The sequence below is a fragment of the Ptychodera flava genome, chromosome 1, assembly GCF_041260155.1.
Source record: "Ptychodera flava strain L36383 chromosome 1, AS_Pfla_20210202, whole genome shotgun sequence".
Classification (NCBI taxonomy): domain Eukaryota; kingdom Metazoa; phylum Hemichordata; class Enteropneusta; family Ptychoderidae; genus Ptychodera; species Ptychodera flava.
Window position 1 is genome coordinate 27,044,281 of NC_091928.1, and position 25,855 is coordinate 27,070,135.

General features: G+C 37.3%; 3 protein-coding genes across 3 annotated transcripts; 1 reads left to right on the top strand and 2 right to left on the bottom strand.

The window, feature by feature from the left end:
• The first annotated feature begins 843 nt into the window (after nucleotides 1-843).
• On the top strand, nucleotides 844-10,829 carry LOC139134098 (arylsulfatase B-like). The gene is made up of 15 exons (XM_070701009.1): nucleotides 844-1,129; nucleotides 2,168-2,279; nucleotides 2,603-2,654; nucleotides 3,120-3,223; nucleotides 3,879-3,985; nucleotides 4,149-4,213; nucleotides 5,031-5,132; nucleotides 5,662-5,725; nucleotides 6,376-6,473; nucleotides 7,047-7,189; nucleotides 7,563-7,621; nucleotides 7,965-8,079; nucleotides 8,832-8,875; nucleotides 9,247-9,372; nucleotides 9,651-10,829. Exons 1-15 carry the CDS (start codon nucleotides 1,003-1,005, stop codon nucleotides 9,824-9,826), a joined length of 1,494 nt encoding a protein of 497 aa, XP_070557110.1. The 5' UTR covers nucleotides 844-1,002; the 3' UTR covers nucleotides 9,827-10,829.
• A 772-nt stretch (nucleotides 10,830-11,601) lies between these two features.
• LOC139146134 (solute carrier organic anion transporter family member 1C1-like) lies at nucleotides 11,602-13,726 on the bottom strand. Its single transcript, XM_070717585.1, has 3 exons — nucleotides 13,536-13,726; nucleotides 12,745-12,809; nucleotides 11,602-11,915 (listed from the first exon to the last, which is right to left on the bottom strand). The coding sequence occupies exons 1-3, from the start codon at nucleotides 13,568-13,570 to the stop codon at nucleotides 11,602-11,604; spliced, it is 414 nt and encodes a 137-aa protein (XP_070573686.1). The 5' UTR covers nucleotides 13,571-13,726.
• A 3,251-nt stretch (nucleotides 13,727-16,977) lies between these two features.
• LOC139146247 (solute carrier organic anion transporter family member 4C1-like) lies at nucleotides 16,978-20,077 on the bottom strand. The gene is made up of 4 exons (XM_070717690.1): nucleotides 19,349-20,077; nucleotides 18,203-18,502; nucleotides 17,425-17,583; nucleotides 16,978-17,003 (listed from the first exon to the last, which is right to left on the bottom strand). Exons 1-4 carry the CDS (start codon nucleotides 19,356-19,358, stop codon nucleotides 16,978-16,980), a joined length of 495 nt encoding a protein of 164 aa, XP_070573791.1. The 5' UTR covers nucleotides 19,359-20,077.
• Nucleotides 20,078-25,855: the final 5,778 nt, after the last annotated feature.

The following is a 25,855-nucleotide window of genomic DNA, read 5'->3' on the forward strand; positions in this document are numbered from 1 at the left end:
AAGACATCTGTCCATGTGTGAAACTGATTGGTGTGGGTTAAAGTTTGTTTGCGCCTCGAACTTGAATGACTTAAAACTTTTTTGAGACTTTTCTCATTCAACGTTAAACCATTCCGTTTCGAAATCAGAAATGAAAATCAGGGGTCATAAGGCGAAAATTGGTACTGGAGAAAACGTACAAATTGCCCAATAATTTCCAACACTTGAAATTTGAAATCGTCGCCATCCCTGTGTTAAGTCTAATATGGAGAAAATATTTATTTTCCGATTTCATAAAATAAACCGGAGAAAACTTTGTTCATTCCATACGCTTCGAAATGAGCCCTTACATGAGGTACATATTGTAAAAGTTTGAGAGTCCGAATATCTGTCGGTATAAGGCGCATCTTACCTAAACATATTGATGTTAGAGACTCGTTATATTAAAAATGCAGATGACAGACAGACAGACATATATATCGTCAATAGATTTTGATGTATATGGAGAGAGAGAGAGAGAGAGAGAGAGAGAGAGAGAGAGAGAGAGAGAGAGAGAGAGAGAGAGAGAGAGAGAGAGAGAGTTAGTTTTATGGCTGTTGTTGGAATAAATAATGATTATCCCTGGTTGCAAATTAAATATAAATTACAGTGAAGCTCGACCAGCTTACGACCCTATAAATAGCTTGGGTTACAGGGGACCATCGCCTGCCTTGTTTATTCCATGATTTGTGGTTGTGTACACTTGTCACGCACAAACACAATGAAATACAAACTTATCATGTGACACACAGTCACATGGCTCCTGTCATGTGCTGGTTACAGCACCAGCTGTGGTTCTTCATACAATTGTTCTTGCATGTCATTATGCCAGTCTGTTTGTGATATCAAACATAAAGGATTCACTCCTAATAAAACTCTACCCTCAGAAAGATAAAGAACTGCGCAATCTATACACCTTATTGCACGAGAGCCCACTCGATCAACAACGGACACTAGTGCGGCACTCCACTCCAGCCTCTCAACATGAGGACTTCTATGCTTTGTGGTCCTATATTGCTGTTGGCGGCGTTTGTAGCCGTTGGCAATTCAGCAGCCTACCCTGGTAAAGCTCAGAAACCGAACATAGTGTTCGTGGTAGCTGATGACTTAGGTGAGTGTTGTAATCTTAATAGACAAGAGGGATCCAAATGTATCCAGGGAACTGCTGTATTTATCCCCTCATTTAGTAGGAGTCATGGCTTGTCCAACCGCGATTTCAGTTTTCGAAAAGAGAACAATTGTTCCTGTTGCACGATTTAGAACATGTTTACAGTCTTTGAACACAGCGTGCCATCTACACCTTGCCTACATGGCCGGCGACCACATGATCCTGGGTGAAGTTGTAAAAGCACTCAGTCTGGTACATTTTGTTCGGTAACACTCTGTACCGTCACAGCGTCATAAACAATCAAACGTTTAACCTTCACTAGTACTGCGCATCACTGCATGAAATAGCTAGATTTAAATAAATAGGTCTTGCATGGATGTAGTTTATGCATGTGGAGCTGTCTCAAAATGATCACCTTTCCCATTTCAAAGGCCACGCGAAACCTTTGTGGCCTGCCAGTGCTTTTCGTCCTACTGACAGCGCACACACGATTTTGACCCCGACAGGAATGTCCCTGACCCTTTTATTGTGCCTTAAATCAATTCATTCCATTTATCGACGTTTAGGGAATTCTGTCTATCAATAATATGTGAGGAGACGTCAATATATTTGACGTTTACAAGGATCACGAATCTACTTCGATGTCAGAAAGTTATTTTTGATAAGGTATCGATTTTATTCAGGTTTACACATCAGGTACAGAACGAAGCTGACATGCCAGGTAACATTCGCCAACATACAATGTATTGGCTATTATGATAACAGACCAACTCCAAAGATTTAAAGGCCTGTGTTAGCACCAGATTGTCTCATCAGAAAATTTACTCACAAGATAACAATTTCAATGGAAAACAAAAGGTTATTACTCCTCTTTAATATAATCCTCCTACAGATTAGAACAAAGGCGATCCCAGGGATCGCAAACAGTGCCTTTAAGTGATGCATATTGTATACAGCTGTATCTACTTCAAGATATGTATGTGAGATTAACTTCTAGCCCTTCTTTAACAGATTATCGCATTTAATTTGTTATTTTCTCAGGATGGAACGATATCGGCTACAACAATGATGACATCTTCTCGCCCACACTTGACAGTTTGGCCAGGGAGGGCGTGATTTTGAATCAGTCCTACGTCCAAGAAGTCTGTTCACCGTATGTATAGACCTACAAGCATACTCGTTCCGGCTCCACGCTTCTATGCAGTCCTTTCGGTTTACAAATTCAAGTTTCATCTCTGAAGGGCTATTATAAACAATAGCTTGCATGTACATGAAGTACCACAGTTTTACTTCTAAATTTTGAAGTTCTTATGTTGCTAAGGAAAAAACTGTTAGTATAGGATAGTAGCTTAAAGCTTAATTATTCGACATGTTAGATATCTATAATCAATTTTACTGTCATTGAAGTTTCGCAGTATTTAAAGTTGTCATTGAAGTTTCGCAGTATTTAAAGTTTCACTAATATTTCTGATTAAGGACTCGAGGCGCTTTGATGACCGGGTACTATCCATACCGACTGGGTCTGCAGGTAAGTCTTCACTTTGATACTATGCAATTGTGAGGGATATTGCCAAGCCACTTTCAAATTACTTTTCGGTCATTATTTATCTCTGTTATGTAGCTAAGACAAACCAGGAGAGGTCTCAGCGATAAATGCCAGGCTGAAGTAAAGCTTGTATTAATTTACAGGGTTCGATTGTCGTTATCTTGATTTCGTTCACATCACCTGTCAATTTTAATTTAAGACCCACGTGAATTTACCTTTTTAATTTCATCCCTCATATTCAGCTCAGAACAAATTCATTGTTTTCATCTACGTTAACCTCGGCGACATTGTTATATAAGGAAGGGTCGGGACATGCATCCAAACTCGACAGTTTCAGTTGCGTAAATACTGGTACAATACACGTCGTTTTCACTCTACTTTTATCTCATTCAATTTTATTCTTTTCAAGACAACTTACCTATTCCCTGTTATCGTTTTCTTTACCAGCATAAATCGTTTCATAGCGTTTATCCGTCCGGCTTACCGCTCAACTACACGTTGCTGCCCCAGAAGCTAAAAGAACAAGGGTATTCCACGTACATTGTCGGAAAGTAAGTAGCCTTGCAGAGCGGATTTTCATACGCATGGTGATGATTAATTTCGGATCCGAAGTTCTCTGTTACCCTTAAAATTATTTGACGACGTAAAACTGTTATTGACAAGGGACATGTATTTGTGTCCCGCCACATCGAACATCGATTCATGCTTGTATTACCATAACGGGCCATTTTTCCTTAAGGGTGAAATTAATGTAAGGAATCAGTAGAAAAAATCGTGTATGAAGTTGACTTGCTGTGTAACAGGAGAAAAATAAAAACATATCACATAGTAGTGTAATTTCTTGAGGATAGCTTTATCATGTAAGAGTTACTTTTGTTGCACCTAGGAGTGACTGAGACACATGAAAACTCAATGGATAGGCTTATTCTACTTTCGTTCATTCAAAATTTTCAAAACGTTTAGCAAGTAGGCGGTCAAAGTAGTATACACAATTCTTTACCTTCAGAGGTCTTCAGATATAACATTAATTTTCAGAATTAAAGTCTTTTATTAATGCGCCTACTTGACAAGAACTTGTTTAATGCTCATATATAAAAGTCAGTACAATTTACATAATTCTCTTCAATCGGCAAATTAATGTAAACGAGACAGTATTTGGGCTAACTCTGTTCTTTAAGTAACGTTTCGTTCATATCCCCTTTAAAGATGGCATCTTGGATTTTGTAACTACAACTACACACCCAATGCTCGAGGTTTCGACCGCTTCTATGGTTACTACAACGCAGACGAGGGTTACTACAATCATTCTGTAGGTGAGTACTTTTTATGACGATGTTTTCGTGTCGAAAGCTCTACTCTCTCTCTCTCTCTCTCTCTCTCTCTCTCTCTCTCTCTCTCTCTCTCTCTCTCTCTCTCTCTCTCTCTCTCTCTCTCTCTCTCTCTCTCAATATGAACGTCATCCATTATTAATTCCAGGTGGTTATCTTGATTTACGAGAAGACCTGACTCCCGATTGGAGTAAGAATGGCACCTATTCAACGGTAAGTCATGAAGTTTTTGACGACGGAAACACGTGACTGAGTAGTTTCATTCTCATAAAGAAATACATCAGGACAGGCTTTGGCAGGTGATAGATAGCGTTGAAGGGCGATAGATATAAAGGACATGTTCATTTGTCGGCAGTGATCCACATGATCTCTTTTCTAAAAAACAAATTTAATATACAAATCTTTCTTATGGAACAAAAGGACACACGTGGTTAATACGTCATGGAACGTGCTTCTATCACATTGTTGACCATAACAATATTTTTCGGAAGTGCCAAGAATGGTGCGATGATTCTAGAAGATATATCACCTGTGCATTTGCAGGATAGATATTGTCTTATGTACGCGGCGTGCTTTCTCATCCCACGGATTAGAACGTTATTATTTCACTATTTTGCTTTTAATTTTGGAAGTATCGTGATAAAAAATTCAGTTCTGGATAGACAACCTTTTCATTAACACGATTGGAACTAGCAATTTGGGATAATTGGATGATGAAGTCATGTCGATTTATTCTACGAATGTTATCTCATCTGCTTTTCTTTTTATATTACACACTTGTTTTTATGAGTACTTTGCGCTATTGCAACATTCATCTATATGGCACCTAACTCTTTTGAGAAATTTGAAAATATAAAAATCCAATTATCCCAAATTAGTTCCAATCGTGTTCATTTCAAAATATATACAGTTTATTTTGGAACATCTTGAAATCGCCATTATAGAGTTCTAAGACAGACATCATTCCATACATAACTCTCAAGCGTAATTCTATCTGACAAGTTGTTTGTTTAATTTTAATTACTCACAGGACATCTTCACTAACAAGGCCATTCATTACCTCGCTACTCACAACAAAAGTAAACCATTCTACCTGTATCTGCCTTACCAAAGCGTTCATGGACCCATTGCAGTAAGTATTGTTTTGTCCACTTTTTAAAGTGAACCATACTCCTACCTCTCCCACTTGAAGACATCTTCGAATCTGGCCGCGATAAAGAAATGTTTATTATTAAGAGAATTGAAGATGCTTGAGTGTATGCTTGATATTTTGTCTAAGCTATGCAGATCTATGATCTATTCATATGTTGTTAGCATTCGGAAAGAAGGAATAATCATAACAATCTTAAAATAAACTGAAAAGTGTTGCGGCACTGGTATCATAATACAAACAAAAGTATAGTCTTTATCCTAGAATATCAGCAAATGCATGCATTTATATAGTCAACGTTTTTGTTTTACAAACTTTGTGAATTTGTATTAAAGAAATACAAGAGAGGATAGGTTTATTTTTTCTCACTATATCGTTTATTGTGCACAACAACATAGCAAAAGAACATCTTCTCTGACATCCAGCATATTATTTCATAACTCAGAATTTCACCGTCATAGTTCGATGCCGACTTGTTACATATTCGGCCCTATATCTTTCCTCGTTCCAGGTACCAAAGAAATACTATGACATGTATCCTTTCATACACGATCAGAGTAGACGTATCAAATCAGGTAGGGCATCCCACTCTGAAACTGAAATCTATGCCTACAAGTCAAAATGAGCCCTGACACGTTTTAGACAAGCGAGAAGACACGCAGACAGAAAGACATGCAGCATGCATAAGACACAATTGGAGAGATTAATATTATGATTAGGCTTTCGAATTTACGTAAAGTATACATCTTGGCAAAATATCCTGTACAGTATTCTTTATCGACTTCTAAATTAATGCCCTTCATATAAAGAAATAATCTAATTTTCGAAAGATTGGTTGTAGTCGTGGTAACGACATTTCTGTGTAGGTATATGCTGGGCGAGCGAGGAGATTTTGACAAAGCTTTTCTAAGCACACAAGAGAAATCGATGTCAGCACAATTGCTCATAACATTTTTCTCAGAATTCATAAATCGAAACGATCTCCAGGATCGCTTTCTGCCATCAGAAGACAATGGTACTTTAATGATAGATATTGCTCGATAAGTGATTTAAATGGAAGATAAGAATAATGCAGCATTTATGTGTAAATGGTTTTAAAGTAGTATTGAGATGTTTTATTAATGGTAAGGTTGGTTTTAAGTGTGTGACAAGAACATTAATTCCTGGTATATTTAACAGTTTGGCAATTATAGTACTTACATTATTATTACCATTCATATGACAGGTATGGTTACAGCCATGGACGACACAGTAAAAGCTTTAGTGCAAGCATTACAGGACTTTGGATACTGGGACAATACTCTATTTATATTTACTACAGACGTAAGTTGTCATAACAAAACAACTCCTTTTTTGAAATACATTTGAAATTTGACAATTTGTCTTAATTTGGAGCAGTAATGCATTTGATATGTTATTTTACATCCTTTGAAGTTCAAACAATACGTCTGCCCTACTTACATTCTACACACACATTCTATACTCCTCGTGTATATATATATATATATATATATATATATATATATATATATATATATATATATATATATATATATATACAATAGAGAGAGAAACATAGATAGATAGATAGATAGATAGATAGGTAGAGAGTAGACAGATAGGTAGATAGATAGATAGATAGATAGATAGATAGAGATAGAGAGAGAAGTTGATAGAGAGAGATAGAAATAGATAGATAGGCATACATATAGGTGGACTGCTTTAAGATATAGAGAGATAGATAATTAAACATGTAAATAATATTAGAGAACATACATACATAAATATACATAAATACATAGTATACATAGACATGCATACATGTTTTCCATATGTAACTAAGGCAAAAGTCTGAGCGCTGATAACTAGTGCGTTTACAACTTTCTACATTCACAGAATGGAGGTCCATCAAAACCACAGAATGGCGGCAATAATTGGCCATTACGTGGAACCAAAGCTACACTTTGGGAGGGTGGTACCAGGGGCGTTGCTTTCATCTATGGTAGTATATTACAGAAGACAGGTTACGTCAACAACGAGTGAGTAGCACATATTTCTCGTATATAAAATTAATTTTCGATATTCATAACTTCAGCCTCGCCTCGCAATGTGTAGAGTAATTAACGTTTCGTTGAGTTACACTATATTTTGATTGAATGTCGTATTAAAATGTCTGATCACAGCAGTCCAAACTTAATTGTTTTTTCATACATACAAAATGATAATCTTGAGTACTGACTTTGATGCTTGGCTGTAACATTTTGTAAACAGCCTGATGTCTATGCTTCTGTGGGTGTCATACATGCGATAAAAATTAAATACAAGTTACATATGAAACTCTCTCATTTCAACTCTCTCATTTCTTGAAGCAATATTCGTGGTAGACTTTTGAAAGTGTCTTCTTTCTTGTAGAATGATACACGTGGTGGATTGGTATCCGACTTTGCTGGAACTCGTCGGAGGAAAGCAAGGTGATATTACCTAATTATTATTAGATCTTTGAAATTCGATAATAAACAGTTTTGTAAATAATATTATAACTAATTTGATGTTCACCTGTTCCATCATAATTTTTAGCATCATAATTTTTTTTTTCAATTTTATTGAATGAATGAATGAATGAATTAAGTAATTAAGTAATACTGATTTTGTCCGAATTAATGTTAACTCGGACAAAATCAGTCCATGAATTCTAAGTTTACAGGTGTGAAAAGTTTCTTAAAACATTGCAAAACTATAATATTTCCTCTTTATAATATTTCCTCTGTATATATTTAAAGCATTGTGTGCTTGTTTCGTCTTGAATCATGATAGACTCTGACATGGACGGGATTAATGTGTGGAACACTTTGGTAAAGGGTGACCCTTCACCCCGAAAAGAATTCGTGTATAACATTGACGAGGTGGAGCCCTCTGGCGCCGCCATAAGGTAAATCAAACTTGAACTAATTATATTATCACAAGATTTCGAAATTACGAGGGTGACACAAAAAATTGATGTCTTGCTGCACACTGCGTTGACTATTAAAATAAAGTCCAACGGTGAATTTTGTCTCGAACGACTTTTATTTGCTCGTGATTTTCACGGAAAAGATGAACAACCTCTTTGAAATGTACGCCGGGGACAGTGTAGGTAACATGCATATACATCTATGCAAGATAAAAAATTCAGATGTTTATTTTTCAAGTCAACAATATTCCGGAGAATACTCTGAGAGACTTACAAACTTCAATTTAGTCTTCCACATGCGACCATCGTAATCTCGAGCTAAATATGTACCTTCAGAAACCGAAAGGCCTTCCTATAAGCGCCTTAGCACGGCCTGCGGGACTTGAGTACGAATATTCCATGTAATTTTAGATATGGGGGATATATATTGCGACCTCGGTGATGATTTACAAAAAATCCGTGGCCAATTTATACATAAAATGCACACCCTTTAACTGAACAGACAATTCTGACTTATATAAGTGTTTGAAATAGCTTACAATTTTGAGAGCAACACATGATGCTCTATCAAATAACAATACGTTTACCAGATCAAGCCCTTCGATCAGTTCTCCAAGTCTGAAGACGTTGAAGTTCTGTGACACCAACGGAAGGGTGAAGCATTGCGTTTGCTAGCTGAATTTGTAACAAGATTCTATTATTGAAACATAATAATTATACATCTATTTCAGGATGGGAGACTATAAATTGATCCTTGGGTATGCCGGTGCGCATGGTAAGACTTTGCTACTCAGAGAGAGAGAGAGAGAGAGAGAGAGAGAGAGAGAGAGAGAGAGAGAGAGAGAGAGAGAGAGAGAGAGAGAGAGAGAGAGAGAGAGAGAGAGAGAGAGAGAGAGAGAGAGAGAGAGAGAGAGAGAGAGAGAGAGAGAGAGAGAGAGAGAGAGAGAGAGAGAGAGAGTGTGTGTGTGTGTGTGTGTGTGTTTGACAAGAATTTATGAATATATGATAACTGAGATGAGATGGGGAGAGGTTCGCTTGTTCAAAAGCGTCATATACAATCTTTACACAGGCTTACTGACCTTTGCACATTTATTTTTATTTATTTTTTATGCATGCACTTATATTACTTTTATTTATCATTGCTAGGTGGCTGGATTCCGCCTCCCGGTGTCAATGGGCTTTGGCAGGAAATCGTGCCGATGGACGATTACGAAGTGGAGCCCGGTGTCTGTGCTGATCCGACCAATTCTACATACCTGTTCAACTTAAAGGGTATGTGCATGCCATTCTAATACTTACAAAGTGCACGGGACAAGAGGTATTCTGAACACGTGCACCTGCAAGCTTGTGATAACGCCATTCACGATTTGGAAGTGCATACATGAGAGACTTTGGTATCCATAGACTTATGATGTATGATCGCGCCAGGACATGACAAGCTTAGTTTCCCATGCCAGCTACAGTTCTGTGTAAAGCGAAAGACAAATACGTATGACTAAATATTGTAGCTAAGGCTTTCAATTTTCTCTTTTTTTCTTTCTCTTTCACAGATGACCCTACCGAACATTTCAATCTCGCTGATAAAATGCCTGGAAAAGTTCAAGAAATGACAGCCAGACTCGAAGAATTGAAAAAGAAATTAGTACCGGCTATACAAGTTCCGAAAGAACCCAAGAAAGCTGATCCCAGAAAGTTCGGTGGGGTGTGGTCTCCTGGATGGTGCTAAATTTGTTGATTATTTGATTGTACCGTCAGGAAATCTCTTTACCTTTTTTTCCGAACGCTTTTGATATCATATGAGAGTCAGTTTGTGACGGATGCAGAACGCAATTTGCATACTTTCGTTTTTTTCTTGCGAAGAGCGATATCAGAATGATATATTTATTTGATTGTTATTTCCAGGCTGTAAGGAGGATGACAAGGGGAGAGGTTCACATAGGAAAGCAGCAACAAACCAATGGAAATCCTGATAATGTTTTGTTTTGTTGCTGTTTTTAATTATTGAAATGTGGAGACGTTTATATAATTTCTTTATAAGTTTTTTTTTTCCGACGAAACAAAAACAACAAAACCTTGCAAATGTACTACATAGCTCCAGCTTTAAAGTAAATGAATTCTCTATAATTAGTATTTCACCAAATTGCGTTCTCTTGATCAGAGTAAGTTGATTTACACGACATTTCCAGATATTTGAGACTTTGTTGCACATTGCTGCCATTGGAAAAAATAGAAAAAAATATTGACCATATTTAAATTTGCTTTTCATATTTTTGTAACAGGGTATGGTGAAAATTGCCTTCAAAACGCACACTCAATATTGCAAGTGAAGACATTACGTTGTAAAACACTTTCCAGGTCGAAATTTGCCAGTGTATATTGAGTATATTAGAACTCAGTACTGCTTTGAAGTATAAGAACAGTACTATTTTAAATTAATGATAAACGATCAGGTCTTAGACTATCTTTGTTTCATTTTTATTGCCTTGTGTGATGCATATTTTTATGAAAGCAATGGTGATCTCAATTGTAGGTTTATAACTAAATACAGCAACGCATGCGCAGCGTTTTGCGTCACTGGATGTTTTATTGCTGTACACTAGTGGAAGAAATTACATTAAACTTTTTGTAACCTTAATGCTAGTATTTAAAACGTACTATTTTTTAGATGCCTGTTCAAGTTGGTTAGTGTAATTTTCGAAAGTCAAAAAAGTATTATTTTCGAATGTAAACGAGGGAACTACTGTGTGTCAACTACTGTGTGTCATTTTGGAATATAATAACTGATTTGCCTTTTCACTGCACTGTAAGGATTTCTTGCATTCAATTCTAGTTTCTGCCAATCCATTTATCTTAATCCATAAATTTCGGACGGTTAAAGTATCATGAATTTGCAAAACACAGAAATAAAACATTGTCAAATGATATACTTAAATACATAGGTCACCATGATGAGCTACATTGCCAAAGGGTATACTCAAGTCAATTGGCCACATGATGTCAATACTCAGAAATAGTCTTCGGCTTAAATTGCAGTCGATTATAATAGCAAATGGAATTGTCAATTTTGTTCTCTACTGAAAACACAGCTTTCATAAGTGGCAATCGCCGATATCTTAGATATAATCTACGATTAAATATCCGCTAGCGAAACATCCGTCATTCAAGTGTACCAACGTAGGATAAACCCAGCAATATGCATATTTAGTGGTATCATTGCCCGGCACAATACCCTAGCTGCAAAATACCCCCGGTTCGGGATCATGACACACGTACACGCCGACCATTACAGCACGTGTGTATTGCATGCTGCGTGTTCCAATAAATCGTTATAAAACAAATTTGATCAATTTTCCACACTAAGATTATTACGACAAGCCAGGTTCTGGCTACAATTGATATAGACAGCAAATTAATCTTAAGATTTCTTTCCATTAAAATTCCCATGACTTCATTAGTTTAGCTAACAACGTCCCGGCTGAGTAAAGACGCCAATCACGCATGTCATATACTGGTGACCATTTGAACCACTTGGGGAGACTTTTCATCAAAGTTGCCAATGGCATCCTTATCCTTGCCTGTCTGAGTAAGTCCGGCAGTCTTCCCGGGATCTGGGTTCCTCAACAGTGACAGCAGCGCCACCACGTACAGCAGTATGGTTATGGATCTGAAGGTTATTAGCAAACCCATGAATTTGAATCTGTAGTCTGGCAGATCATAGAGCAAACACGCTCCTCTCTCGTCACACTTTGTTGTACCCCAGAGAATGCACGCCGAATCGATGAGAAGTCCTGTATAAAGCGGCGAGGGCAGCGTTCCTGCGAAAGTGAAAAATACTTGTAACTTTAATGGCGAAAACATGCTTAGGCGCATTAAATAAAATTCTTTGTTTGCCATCCGAGTGCTTGTAGATTTTCAAAGGAAATTAAGAAATCAAACACAATGTTAACACTATTACAAATATTACTTAAAAATATCATTTTTCAAAAAAAACCCCAGCTAAACATTGATCTTATGTCAATACACTTGTGTTGTTTGTTTGTTTGTGGTTTTCCCTGTTTGGCTGGTAGGTTTTCCAAAAATCCAAGGACGGCACACAAAGAATTTTCTTTAAATGGTCTTACATGAAAAAGATGGTAAAAATAACAGGAAACTAATTATGAAGATCCTACGTCGGTGTAATCAGTAACATGGTAACGGTCACATTTTAGCAAATACTTTGTCATTGCAGTTTGAAACGTTTGTGACATAAATAACTAAAAGTGTCTTTTATTTGGAAATTATTTGTTTGTTAGCAAGCTTTTAAGAAAACACAATTTTGAGGATACATACATACATACATACATACATACATACATACATACATACATACATACATACATACATACATACATACATACACATACACACATCCATCCATCCATCCATCCATGCATCCATGCATCCATCCATCCATCCATCCATCCATCCATCCATCCATACATACATACATACATACATACATACATACATACATACATACATACATAAATAAATACATACATACATAAATACACACATTAGCTAGATATTTCTATGAAACTTGTGTCTTAATTACGATTTCATTCAGCATAGACATTTGATTGTCAGCCATTGATTGTATCTTACCTATGAGTTGTGAAACAAAAGACCTTACTCCTAAAGCGAATGGTTTATCCGACGGGGCAACACACCTTGAGAGACAAGAGATGATAAACAAAGTAAAAGCTTATAAACTGACGCTGTCCTAAATCTATTGATGTGCAATTGAAGTTTTAACAAAAAATAATGCAATCGTTAAATTCAATTCAAATTTATTCTCTTTGAATCTTGCACTGCTGGACATTCTTGTTATACATGAAACAATATAATTACCTTTTAAAAATTAGCTATTGGTCCAAACAAGTGTGATAAGGACGACGACAACGACGGTGACGATGGCCACAACAACAATGTTGTTGTTGCTGCCGTTGTTGTTGTTGATGATGATGATGACGATGAGATGATGGATGACGATGATGATGGTGATGATGATGATGATGATGATGATGGTGATGATGACGATGACGGTGATGATGACGACGATGATGATGATGATGATGATGATGATGATGATGATGATGATGATGATGACAATGATGATGATGACAATGATGATGACGATCATCATGTTGCCGATAATGTTGTCTTTGCTTCTGTTATCGACAATGACGTCATTAAAAGCGATGACGATGATGATAATGACGATGCTTAGGGTAGTTTACATCCTTGACAGTAATATGAAAGAAACCAAAGACATAGTTTATATTTAGTCAGGACACTGACCATATATTGACCATTAAACTCAATTTGAGTACGATGTTTATGATTCTTGTTGATACTCATTGAAATGGAATTCCTGTATCAATCATTCGACTTACCTTAGAGATAAAGTAAGCTCGGCAGTCATACTCATCGCGGCTAGAGCAGTGAATACGAAATTGACGGCGGTGTACCAGATCAACTCGTAGAAGCAGGAATGTCCGCAAATCCCGGCGTGTGCTTCGCCCTCAACGGCGTAACTTATACCATTGAACTCTTCATGGTTAAGCACACACCCACAGCTGGTGAAATTCTGCAGAGGATAGTTACAAGTGTAACAATGAGGAGAAATAAATATGAAAGACATGCATTGCAGAAAGTCAATAAAGTACGATATCGGTCCACTTTCATAACAGAGACTCGAAGGAAGACAAAGTCTCTCTAAAAATATGCGTACGCATGCATGTGTGCATTTGGTTATTTTTTATTTTAGCAGAGAATTAGCAGAAAAATGTGGTTGACATTTTAAAGAGTTTCGTAAGTGAACATTTTCCTCTTTGGTGAGAGACGGAGGCTTTATCAAATTATTTGTCCAAATCAGTAATCGGGGACTTTGACCGGTATTTCTTGCAACAGCTGACTTTAGACGAAACTTCAAGTCAATAGATCACTTTCAAAATTCTGTCAACTTATCTTTATGACGTTGTTTATTTAGAAGTTCTTGTTTTCGTAGTTATTGAGAAATTTTAGTTGTTTTCTGCCGAATTATGGACCTCAAGGTAAAAAAAATGGCCTTTCAGCATGATTTCCATTTGACACAAAAAATGACTAGTCAATCCGAATAATATCCATACAAATATGTGGTGAACATCTTGAAAGACCACGTGATTCAAAATAGGTTTAATCATCTGCATTGAAACCGCATGAAATTTTCTGCAACTGTGGAAGCGCAAAATTTGAGTCAGGCAAGGGAATTTGCGAGATATGTCCCTCATTGATTCGCCTCCAGTTTTTTTTTTTTTTTTGGGGGGGGGGGGTGGCTGCCAGATAAGGACAGATATTCGGACTCTCAAAGTTACTTATTCTCCGCTGATCCACAACTTGTGGTAACTCGTTTTAAAGATCTAAATCATCACCGATTTAGTTTTTCGAAAAATCAGACATTTTATTTTCCTCATCGAGTTAACACAGGGGTGCCTGCCATTTTGAATTTCGAACATTGGTAAATGTTAGGTAATTCTTCAGTATCAAATTTTACACGATGACTCCGGATTACCAATCTTGATTTTGGAAGAGAAAAGTTGATAGTTTCATTGAGTTGAGTTTGAGCAAAAATCTGTCACTTTCGACTTGAGACTTATACTACCTTCCGGTACAACCATGAATAATGGGCCTATATAACCTCATTCTGATTTTCAGCAAATTATTGTGAGTTGTAAATTCAAAAGATTCAAGAAGACTGTGACAGGACTTTTTGAGCATATTGTTACTATTCCAAGGAAAAGAATCTAAACTGGCTTCAAATGTATGCATCCATGTGAAAAGGGGAAAATTACAATGTCCTATAAATGTTGTTGATTTTTGAATTGGTTTCTCTGACAGTGCTCTTTCGAGATCATTTCAGGAAGATCTTAAGAACTTTCACTTTGTTAATTATTTAGCGGTCATTCACGATTTATCAAATGAACTTGCTTAAAAGCTGAGGTAAGAGAACTTTTGAGATTAAAAACATTTCTTTCTCTTGTAATTAGGACACGCCAAGTGTCTGACTTCGAAAAACATCGCAACCGTAGTGTTTTACCTTACAACGTAGTATTCATTTTGAACAAAACTGACATCTCTCTGAGAAAGTGAACTCTTTTCTAGCTTTCCTCCTGCTAAAATTCAAGAAATATCCCCTGTCTTGTCCATTATTTTTCATGCAACTCCCCGCTACGAAACCCCTGTCCATGCTGATTACAAGTCTCCCAGTCGCTTTCAATTCTCCTCGCAACATGATTTTGCCTCCACCTCGGTAAACTCCGCTGACCTTCTCTACAATTTGTTAACCGAAGAGAAAAGATACTCCCCCCAGACCGATATGATAAAACATTTCCCGCGACTATTTTGTTGTTTTTACTCCAACAATTGATAAGATGAATATCGCCGGTCCGCCTGACGATAAATGCTCAGGACTACTTGTTTTGTGAATTCATTTGTTTGCTTTCCTTTGCAATGTTGATAAGTGTAATGAGTTGTTAAAAGGTTAATGACATTTTTGTTTCGCTGCGAAAATAAACGTCATAAGACCAGTAAATAGTAACATTCTTCATTAGAGCACAATCGTCATGACATTTTAAAGTTACATCGAATAGTTGAGACATAAATTTATGAGAAATCTCGATTTTATGAATTGCAAAAGACTCGGAACATTGACTGCAGTATAGGGTCAAGGGACTTTTTAGTTGTCATAGAGATTACCTGAGCGTCCTTTGTAATCTTGCAACCTGCATGACAAGGTGAATAATATGTAACATTATCTGAACCACACATCGGCTTGTAATGTCCTGAGCATCGCGCAATTTGCATTGCAGCTCGAGTTGAGGCCTTCGATGTCATAGACAGGTACGTCCAAGGTGCTGATAATAGGAAAGAAAGATAACATAGGAATGCGTTACATTTGCGGAATGGACGGGTCATCGCTACCTACACCAACGAACATTTCCTTCAATCAAACAAAGCTCATTTACAACTTATCTGTCAAAAAATAAACCACATTTACAGGTCATAATAAGATGTGTTGAAACGATCAAATTGCAACTCATACTATATCATTTTTTTACTGTTTTTCATTTCTATCTCAAAATATGTCTTTTTCAAAACAATTCAAATTAAATTACATAGATACTCTGTCAATTTCTTTTTGCGTTCTTGTTCATTTATTTAATTATTTGTAGAAGACATGCTGTGCATAGTGTCTGGGTTTTGCCCTGTCACCTCTTGGAACACACTTCCTAGACAAGATGACTGACAAAGTAGTATTTTTTTCTGCAACAGTGAAAGATGGAGTAAGGATTAGCCTTTTACACCTAGGGTTCTCTCGTTATTTTTTCTGTGTCTTTGTGTTTGCAACTAAACTTTTAGTGTCGTTCGCTCCAAGTCTGCATGTATCTATGTATGTATGTATCTGCGCCTGGCTTCAAAATTATGTCTGTTTGTCTGTCGGTCGCAATATTATCCTCCAATCTCAGTGTATCGAGTCTGTGATTTTGTTCGACTGTCCTTTTCTACATATGACCCCTATGACCCCATCCTTGACTGCGCCATTGTTCCGATTGCTGGGGCTTCTCACCTTCCGACATACGGTTCGGTGATTCCAGCGAATACAGCAGTGTCGCATCCCAGCCACATTTGCACCATGGGGGCCAACAGTGAGAAAATATCAACGACTACCATGAAGGCCGCCATTTTAATCAGACTTGGTTTCCATCGCCGTAAAATGATACCGCCGATGAAAAATCCCAAACAAGCGCTGAAGAATCATGCTTGCAACTGCAAAAGAAACCAAAAGACTTCATTATTTCACAAACCAAGGTCGTAATAGTCTTCTGTCAATTAAAAAAACAAAAACAGTACTGCATTTCTACGCATTTTTATATCTGCACACAGTCCTGGTTATTCTCGTATCTATCTCGTCCCATCATTGACAAAACCAAACGCTAAAACCTGGAGTTGTAGTTGAAATACTCCGACCATTAACGATATAACTATATGTATCATGATAACCGCTAACTATGTTTGCAAGAGAGTATTAATTCATCAGTCGGGAGGATCCGTTCTTATTCCGAACAAACGCAGGTATACGTATTTGTTTATTTGTTGCGCAGCTAAACCCAGAATAGTCGCGAGACAAAAAATAAAAATTTTGTGATTATTAGTTCTGACTAGAAAAGCTAGAAAATTACCAGCATTGCAAAAGGGCTTTCTGTAATTATCTCGAATATAAATCATGATATCAAGTGAACTTACTAACAATGCCTGATATTGTCGTCGTGACGCGAAACTGCTCTTCTGTGAACTTGACAATGAACGTGATGGCGCCCTGGTTCGCCATCATGGCTGCCCGTGCGAAAATTACTGCCATCAGGGTCACGTTCGAGCATATCCTCCCCAGCGCCTTTGGGAATTCTAAAATGTTCCAAATTGCAATGTTATAATTTAATTAGGCCTACATGAAATCTAAAAAGGATCTTTCAAGGGTACTTGATGATATCATAGTACGGTTGGTTCAAATATAGAAGACAGATTAGATCACTAATACACATAGACGCTATCTTGTCAGGTACACTAAACTAAAGATTGTACAGAAAGCGTATATTGGATACTTGCGTTAGATACATGTACGTCAATTTTATACATTAGTAGATAGTTTTACATAGATACACAATAGATAGATAGATAGATAGATACACACATACATACATACATACATACATACATACATACATACATACATACATACATACATACATACATACATACATACATACATACATACATACATACATACATACATACAGTGTATTAACAGCGTGAAAGCAGTAACTATCTGAAGCATTCATTTTTTTTTACATGAATTGTAAATATTAATGCATACTCGGATACTCGGATGTAAACCTTACTAAAAAACGGGTAAAAACATCTAGCTTCATGTCTGAAGTAAGTGTAAATAACGGCCGAGATCAAGCGATTGACAAATCAATTTTGTTGAAACGGTCAATAATACAAGAATATGCAATAAATATACCTTTAAACTTTCGTCCTGCCGTCTTATTATCTTGTACAGCACTCTGATCTGGTTTCTCCTGGGAATCAGTTTTCACCGGCATGCGTTTCGGGACAAAGCTCACCAGGAACGCCAGAATCATGATAGGTACGGATAGCAGCAGGTAGCCCAGCCACCATGCACCAACCCAGCGTGGATCACTGGGGTGTAGGTCCACGTCTGCCGGGTCAACTCGGTAAAAGTCGACGTACAGATTTATAAAGTACGAAGCCATGGGCATTCCAACGATTGGTCCAATGCCAAAAATTGAAAAGAAGGTCCCTGCGACAAATAGGAAATAAGAATTGTACATTTATTTTCAAATAACAATTTTCAATTATGATTTTCAATGCTCTATAGAATGATTAAGATAGTGTGCAACCCGAAAGCGAGAGACTTAAACGTTTGCCCCACTTTCCCTAGGAAACTGAAAACTATTCTTTTAAGAAGTAAGGAATGAAAATCAGGGTCATCGTGCACAGTATGGCACTGGGGAAACCAATTACCAAATGTTTACCGACAGTTGTATTTCAAATGTTAGGCTTCCCTGTGTTAAGTCTTGGGGAAATAAAGTTTTCGATTTTCGTTACTATAAGCAGGTGAAAACCTTATGTACTCCATGAGCATCAAAATGAACTTTAACAAGTGGTAGTAAATCGAATATCTGTCCCTGGGTACATTGTACCTTCAGATTGTATCGACAATAGCTTAGGGACGATAGCCTTGGCCTGATGACAACCAAGTTTTGAAAGCTTTAGTCTGTAAGAAAGTTAAAAGCAAAACACCCAAAAGATGAGTATCCAACTCACACTTTAATGAGTTAACTCTTCAGCACAATCAAGATGAAAAGTTAACTAAAATATAAAGTCAATTCTTATCCAGATAAAAGGACAACTCTAAATTTATCAACGTGACCTGTACCTGGGTATGTGGCATTGTCTCCTGGTCTGTGTGTCTGTGTGTCTGTGTGTCTGTCTCAGTTTTTCTGTGTCCCTCCCTCCGTCGCTCTACTCCCTCTCCCTTTCTGGATAGGTGGATGTTTGGGTAAACTTTCCACATGCCCCGCGACACTTTTTTCCAGCCTAAAACATTGCCGAAACATTTTTGTCTCGAAGATCAGAACCTTACCTGTGTACATGGGTGATTTTCCTTGGGCACATTGTCATCAATATATGCTATAGCAAGCGTGAACATGGGAGTGTTACCGAATCCGAGAAGAATATTACCAAGTATCAGAAGTAGGACTCCTTCTGAACCCTTTGGAATGATGGACGACAGAAAGTTGTCGTTGCAGACGTCAGAGTCGCCATATTGGAATTGCCTGACGTCATCCAAGTCTCTCTCTGGCTTGCAGACTTCCATCTCGGCGCTGGCGTTCGCACCAAATTGGAGGATTCGTAGTCAAAGGGCTCCGAAACGAATTGAGTCGATGCTTTCAATAAGAAGCCAGGGAACATAGGGCTAGCCCTCCGGCGATCCAACGTGGTTTATGACTGTTCGGTCTCCCGCCAAAATATGTCACGACAATCACAGATATAATTTCGGCAATATCCTTCATTGTGTGATACAGGCCAATGAAACTGCTAGATAAACCATACCGTTTCTGTAAACTAGATATACCTACAATCGTCACGCTCATAGCAAGAGAAAATGATAAGACAGTAAGTGCTAATAATGTAAACATTACTCTTATGGTCGCAAATCGCTGGAGCCATCTTGGCCTGAAATTAAAGATTCCACAAGTAGTATCAAATTATCGTCCGATGATTGTGGTTGTCCAGTGTCTTCATTGGCCTTTCCGTTTTGTAGTTTTCTCAATCAGTGGTTCTACCACTTGCATATTTATACCCTTCTTCTCCGACATGTTACTGCAAGAAAATTTGATACTTTTTAGGGAATAATCTTTAGCAAATATAGTCATTGGATTGTCAACACACATTCATGTGATTATCAATGTTTTTCTTATGCACATGTATGTATGTATGTATGTATGTATGTATGTATGTATGTATGTATGTATGTATGTATGTATGTATGTATGTATGTATGTATGTATGTATGTATGTATGTATGTATGTATGTATGTATGTATGTATGTATGTATGTATGTATGTATGTATGTATGTATGTATGTATGTATGTATGTGTGTGTGTATGTGTATGTATGTATGTATGTATGTATGTATGTATGTATGTATGTATGTAAGTATGTATGTATATGTATGTATGTTTGTGTATAGGTGGCTAAGTAGGTAGGTAGGTATGTAGGTTTTAGGTAATACATGTACATGTGTATGTGTGTGAGTATATCTACACGTGTGTTCTGTATCCATCAGGGTCTATGGCGTGTCGGCTTGTTAATTTCATCGGAATTTCAGGGCTATTTTGCCGAAGTTCTCATCTCTACATGAACACGGAAATAATGGAATCAGCAGTAATGTTACTGTACAGAGATTATGAAACCCTTCGTCTGTGTTCATAAGAGTTCTTGCATTATACGTGAGCAGTTTGATCCATTCCCTCAATTTTATTTTGAAGTTTAGTCGAAGCCTACTTATCACATGCGAGGTTTGAAATGCCATATTACCTTGAGCTATTTACCCTAACAATATAAGGACAAAGCTTCTATCAAGTCTTCCTTGAGTTATGGGCAAATCGTGCAAAATCTTTGGTATTTTAAATAATAGTTCTTGGTGATCTTGCACGGTAATTGCAATGCTGCCTTGCTTAAACTTCACCTACCGATCGGAAGTACTTCCTGTTCAAATTACAACATCGGAAATTTGGAAAAACGTTAGTGTTAACAAACACAAAATACACCAATGTCGGTGAGAGGAAAACATCGCACTTAAAAGTTTGTAAAAATTATTTATAAAATATTGTAAGCGCCAATTGACACATGGCATTTTATTACTTTTTAAAGTTGTCGTTAATGTTCCCGCCATCCTTCATCGCCTAAACTCCGCCCCGCTCATTTGGGTAGTATACACCTCGAAAGTGGAAGACAAGTAATCAACTTTTGCTCAGAACTTTCCTCAATGAAACTTTCAACCATTCTCATACAAAATCAAGAATAAAAATCAGGCGTGTCACCCTGCAATGTTTGGTACTAGGGAAACAAATTACCTCACATTTACCGATATTTGAAATTCAAAATTAACTCTATGGGGAAAAATAAAATTCACCATTTTCGAAAACAATGACGGTAAAACTTATCATACTCCAGGAATTTTGAAAGAAACCCCCAAAAGTGGTAGACGAGAAAAGAATTGTAAACCTTTCAGAGTCAAAACATTTGTCCCCATGGCGCAGTCTATCTTAAAGGGACAGGTCATTTTAAGTTTATTTTAAAGCAAACTGTTAAAAATGATACAAAATTCAAAGACAAACAATAGACTAACACCATGTTAATACTCAGAGTCAACAACAACTGATGCGAGAACTAGAGAATTGCCCCTTTAATTGTTAAGAATCCTCCATTTTTATTGAAGTTTACATAACTTGCCAATGTAATTAATTATAGAAATTGATAACAATATGAACTTTTTCTTATTGCACAATCGTAAACATTTTTATGCTTTACAAAACACTAATAATACCAGAATGAAAGATCACGATTGTGATGGCGTTCTGAACAAACGATGAAACATTTGCTTCGGCAAGGCTATGAATCGGTGTATGATAATGTGTTTTCTTTTTGATAATTTAGCTTTCAAGATAAAAAACAAACAAACAAAAGGACTACAGGGATACAAAAGTAATTTGTGGGAGACGATCCATGTATTTTATCAGCCGTTTCGCAGAAGTTCTTCGCATCAAACATCTCCTGATTAACAATGCATAGCGTAATTAGTGACAATATATGTAAAATAGAATGCAGCCATAACGACGTAGCAAATCATCCCGATAAGTTAACCTTCCAATGCGATTATTTATGCTTCTTTATGAGAGCACAAGACCTGTAAATACGGTGGCATATAAAGTGACCGGGAAAGTACAGTTTGAGTGATGACGTCTCTCACACACGCACTTGTCGATTGCCTAGTATCGAAATCATAGCTACAATGGCGGCCTACCGTGACGCGACATTTTGAGCAAACAACTGGTGTACTGCAGCGAGTAGTATAATGGATTTCTCTGTTTGCCGAGCGAGATCTCCACGATTCGATTAAATACATATATATCTCCATAATGAGTTCGAAGGTTTTTTTTCCGAATTTGGCGCATGCTTTACTGTAATGCTACGCGAAATTTACGATATCTGCTGATGAATTTGTACTCCATTGTTCAGTCCAGCTGCTCCAACTCAATGATCAACGAACTTTGATCTTGTTTTTCTAATACGGCTGTTCACCACAAGATCACAATTCACATCGAACAAAGTTTCGGCCAAGCCTCTCATGTATCTAGTAACACATTTTCAGAACCTTCTCTAACGGCTGACATGGTGTTAAACAAAATCGTTCTACTCTTTGCTCGAATGATGAGGCCTCCATGGAATCCAGGGGCAAATTAAATGCCTCGCCGGTCATACAGCGCAGTCGGGGCGTGAACTTTGGAAGGACGTCAACGAGCAAGCAGAGCAGGGCTCTGCAGGTAGCTGAAAAAGTTATGGTCACCTGTGAATGATTGCTAACACCCTACAATGGACAGAGTGAGAAGGTTAAGGGCCTAGCTGTCATCTGCGTGACATGCTACACAAACACAACAGCGGTAATCTTACCTTCTTAGTTGCACCTTAAAGCGTGACTCGGAACCATTACCTTTCAGAGGATTCGTCTGTGTGGACGAAATAGCGTAACTTTACAACATCCACTCACGTATACGCGCACACCCACGCTACCAACAGCGTCAATATTGGTTAGCCCTTTGTATCAAAGGGTCGAATTCGAGTGCGTAGCCGATGGCAACAAAACGATGGATTCGGCAGTGATTAACTGCAGTTGGCGTTAGTTTGGCAATCATGCTCGCTTATTAGCAATTGTCTTGAACATGCACCAAAGACAATGCTTCTTAAGGTTCCAAGACAAGAAATTGACCTTTTTAATCTAACAATGCTCTGGTGGTTAATAAGCTGAGAATCCCCATAAATTATACATTTTCTCTGAGCCTAGATATAGGAAATTGTTTGGTAGCCACTGGGTCACCATTATTCAAATAACTATCGCCTGCCAGGTAATTTACATAACCTTTCAAAAATCGGTTTTTCCTGTCTTTTGTGTCAATACTTCAAAATATCTGACTAAAACTTGCTGGAATGCAAGCTGTCACAACGCTCTTCCAAAGTGTGTCTCAGATTTTTTATATCTTGCTTAGTTTTTTTTTGAGCACAATTTTAAAGAAATCAACTAGGATTAAATTCACCGCTCTGGAAGTTTTTCTAGCAAAAAATTGTTTTAGAAGGTGTAAAAAACTTCTGAGACACTCTTTAAAAGATCCTTAGGACAGCTTGCACACACACAAATTTCAGCCACATATCTCAAAGCATTGAACAAAACATAGGGAAAACCGATTTTTGAAAGGTTATGCAAATTACCTGTCACGTGATAGTTATGTAAACAATGGTGACACTATGGTAACCAAAATGTTTCCCTATATCTAGGCTTTCCGAAAATATATAATCTACGGGGGGGGGGGGGGGGGTCTGAGCTTATTAACCACTAGAGAATTGTTAGCTTAAAAGGGCGATTTTCTTGTCTTGGAACCTGTTTCGGGAACAAATGGGTTGTGTCTGAAAGTGAGGCATCTGGCATTACGTACCATGGAAATACAATACAACAATGAGTGCATCAATGTGTCGAACTGGAGTGCAGAGGAGAGAAATGTAATTGGTGTCTGAGAATGAGTCAAGCCTGTCGCGTTAAAATTTCCTGTAACTTGACCTTGGTATCTCAATTGTTGACGATGTTGAACCTGTCGGTCTTCTTGTTGATTCATAGAAAGGGGAGATTTGAAATGATGACGTAAACATGGGCTTCGACAATTAAGACACATTTCTTTCATTTCTTTCTGTTCTTTTCAGATTGCATCCAGTGTCATTCTTTCAGTAACCGTCGTTAAAGTAAATTACTCTGGATTTGTGAGATGTAATTTTAATCGATGAACAGGTCATGCTATATGCAATCATTCTCCGAGTAGTGACTGTACACATTATTCGACATACAATCTTTTAATGTCTTGTCGAAATTTTCATTCAGAAAATTCCACTGACGATCAACTGTAATAGCATCCTTAGATTCCAAATGATAAATTTGAAAACCCTCGGCAACTTATGCACAAGTCTACACAATGGCAATATAATAAATGCAACCGTTTACAACTAGTTATTTTGATTAGATACCGTAGCTTTTCGAAGAGGCTTTCTTGACAAAAGGCAGTCTTTTAATAACACTATTACTGAGATTCGTCCGGTTGGGATCGAAACATTGTGAATGTCGGAAAGTCGGCACTCGGTGATATTACACAAGAACATCAGTATTTCACGAATAAAATTTCTAACATTTTGTTCATAATCTGGCGAAAAAGAGCATCTAGACGCATCACGATTGGAAAGAAATAGTGATTTAGTGACATTCATAATAAATAGACTATAGTTGTTCTGTTTCAGTTTCTTGCAGGAGTTGGCTTGCTACAATCTGCCTTAAATGTCGTAAGGCTCATAACAGTTTAAATCAATGCCTGATAATTGCCCTATATTACCTGGAGTGTTTTTTTTTTCTGTCACTGCGCACCATGGTGCTGGATATTATACCCAAGTTTAATACAATTTAAAGTGGGTAGAATTAATACAATTTACAGATAATTTCAAAATAGCTTGGAATTATAACATGCTTTGGTGATTAGAAAAAAAGTTTCTGGCGACAGACAATAACGCCAACTGCATTAAGTAAAGGGGAGGGTGTAATATGATAGGAGGCAGATGGCGGCGAAACTCATTATTTAAGATGCAGACAGAGCAACATGGGGACAGAGCTCCAGAAAATCTAGATTTTTTGAGTTTGTTTCGATAAAAACGTCACAAAAACTAATGTTGTCGTCCGTAAATACATCAACGCTCGATTAAAGCGCTTACTATTGAAATCTGACCGCTTTACACTTGCCCTTCGTCGATTTTTTTAAAAAAGTTAGAGGCTGACAAACGATGGCGTGTGTATTGAAAAATCGCTGTCAATAAAACTAACGGTTATGTAAACAACAGCGTGAATCTCAGGCAGTGTTTTTAATCGTTCTTATCCGTCAAGGTGTTGGCTTTGTAAACAAATCAAAACAATGCCGGACTCCATTCCACTGACGCTGAGCAGTCGACTATATTAGTAGCTGTTACGTCCATGCTGTGATGAAACATTCACAGAAAATAGTTGCATAATATTTTGGTGTTGCTTTATGCGGCGCAAAATTGCTGTATTATTTCACTTCGATCCAGTCCCATGAGCACGTTCTTGAGAATTTGTCGGAATCATAACCTTACAATGGTGAACATTTTTGAACTTCTATACAGGGGCAGGGAATCTCAAAGTTATTATGTTTTTGCTTTTTCATATTTTCCCTGTAGGCATATTATCGATATTTTACTTTGAAACATTACTCTTGGATTAAACGTTACAGATTTATACTCCGAAGAACTAATCCGAGTGC

Excerpts from the sequence above, each read along its gene's own strand:
- LOC139134098 (XM_070701009.1), top strand. The coding sequence starts at position 1,003 with ATGAGGACTTCTATGCTTTGTGGTCCTATATTGCTGTTGGCGGCGTTT. Across the intron at positions 2,280-2,602 it reads GTCCAAGAAGTCTGTTCACC|GACTCGAGGCGCTTTGATGA; the intron begins GTATGTATAGAC and ends TTTCTGATTAAG. Across the intron at positions 4,214-5,030 it reads AGAATGGCACCTATTCAACG|GACATCTTCACTAACAAGGC; the intron begins GTAAGTCATGAA and ends AATTACTCACAG.
- LOC139146134 (XM_070717585.1), bottom strand. The coding sequence starts at position 13,570 with ATGAGTATGACTGCCGAGCTTACTTTATCTCTAAG. Across the intron at positions 12,810-13,535 it reads GAGCTTACTTTATCTCTAAG|GTGTGTTGCCCCGTCGGATA; the intron begins GTAAGTCGAATG and ends TTGTCTCTCAAG. Across the intron at positions 11,916-12,744 it reads TTTTGTTTCACAACTCATAG|GAACGCTGCCCTCGCCGCTT; the intron begins GTAAGATACAAT and ends TCACTTTCGCAG.
- LOC139146247 (XM_070717690.1), bottom strand. Across the intron at positions 17,584-18,202 it reads GGCAGGACGAAAGTTTAAAG|AATTCCCAAAGGCGCTGGGG; the intron begins GTATATTTATTG and ends GGAACATTTTAG. Across the intron at positions 17,004-17,424 it reads GACAATATCAGGCATTGTTA|AAGACTATTACGACCTTGGT; the intron begins GTAAGTTCACTT and ends TTTAATTGACAG.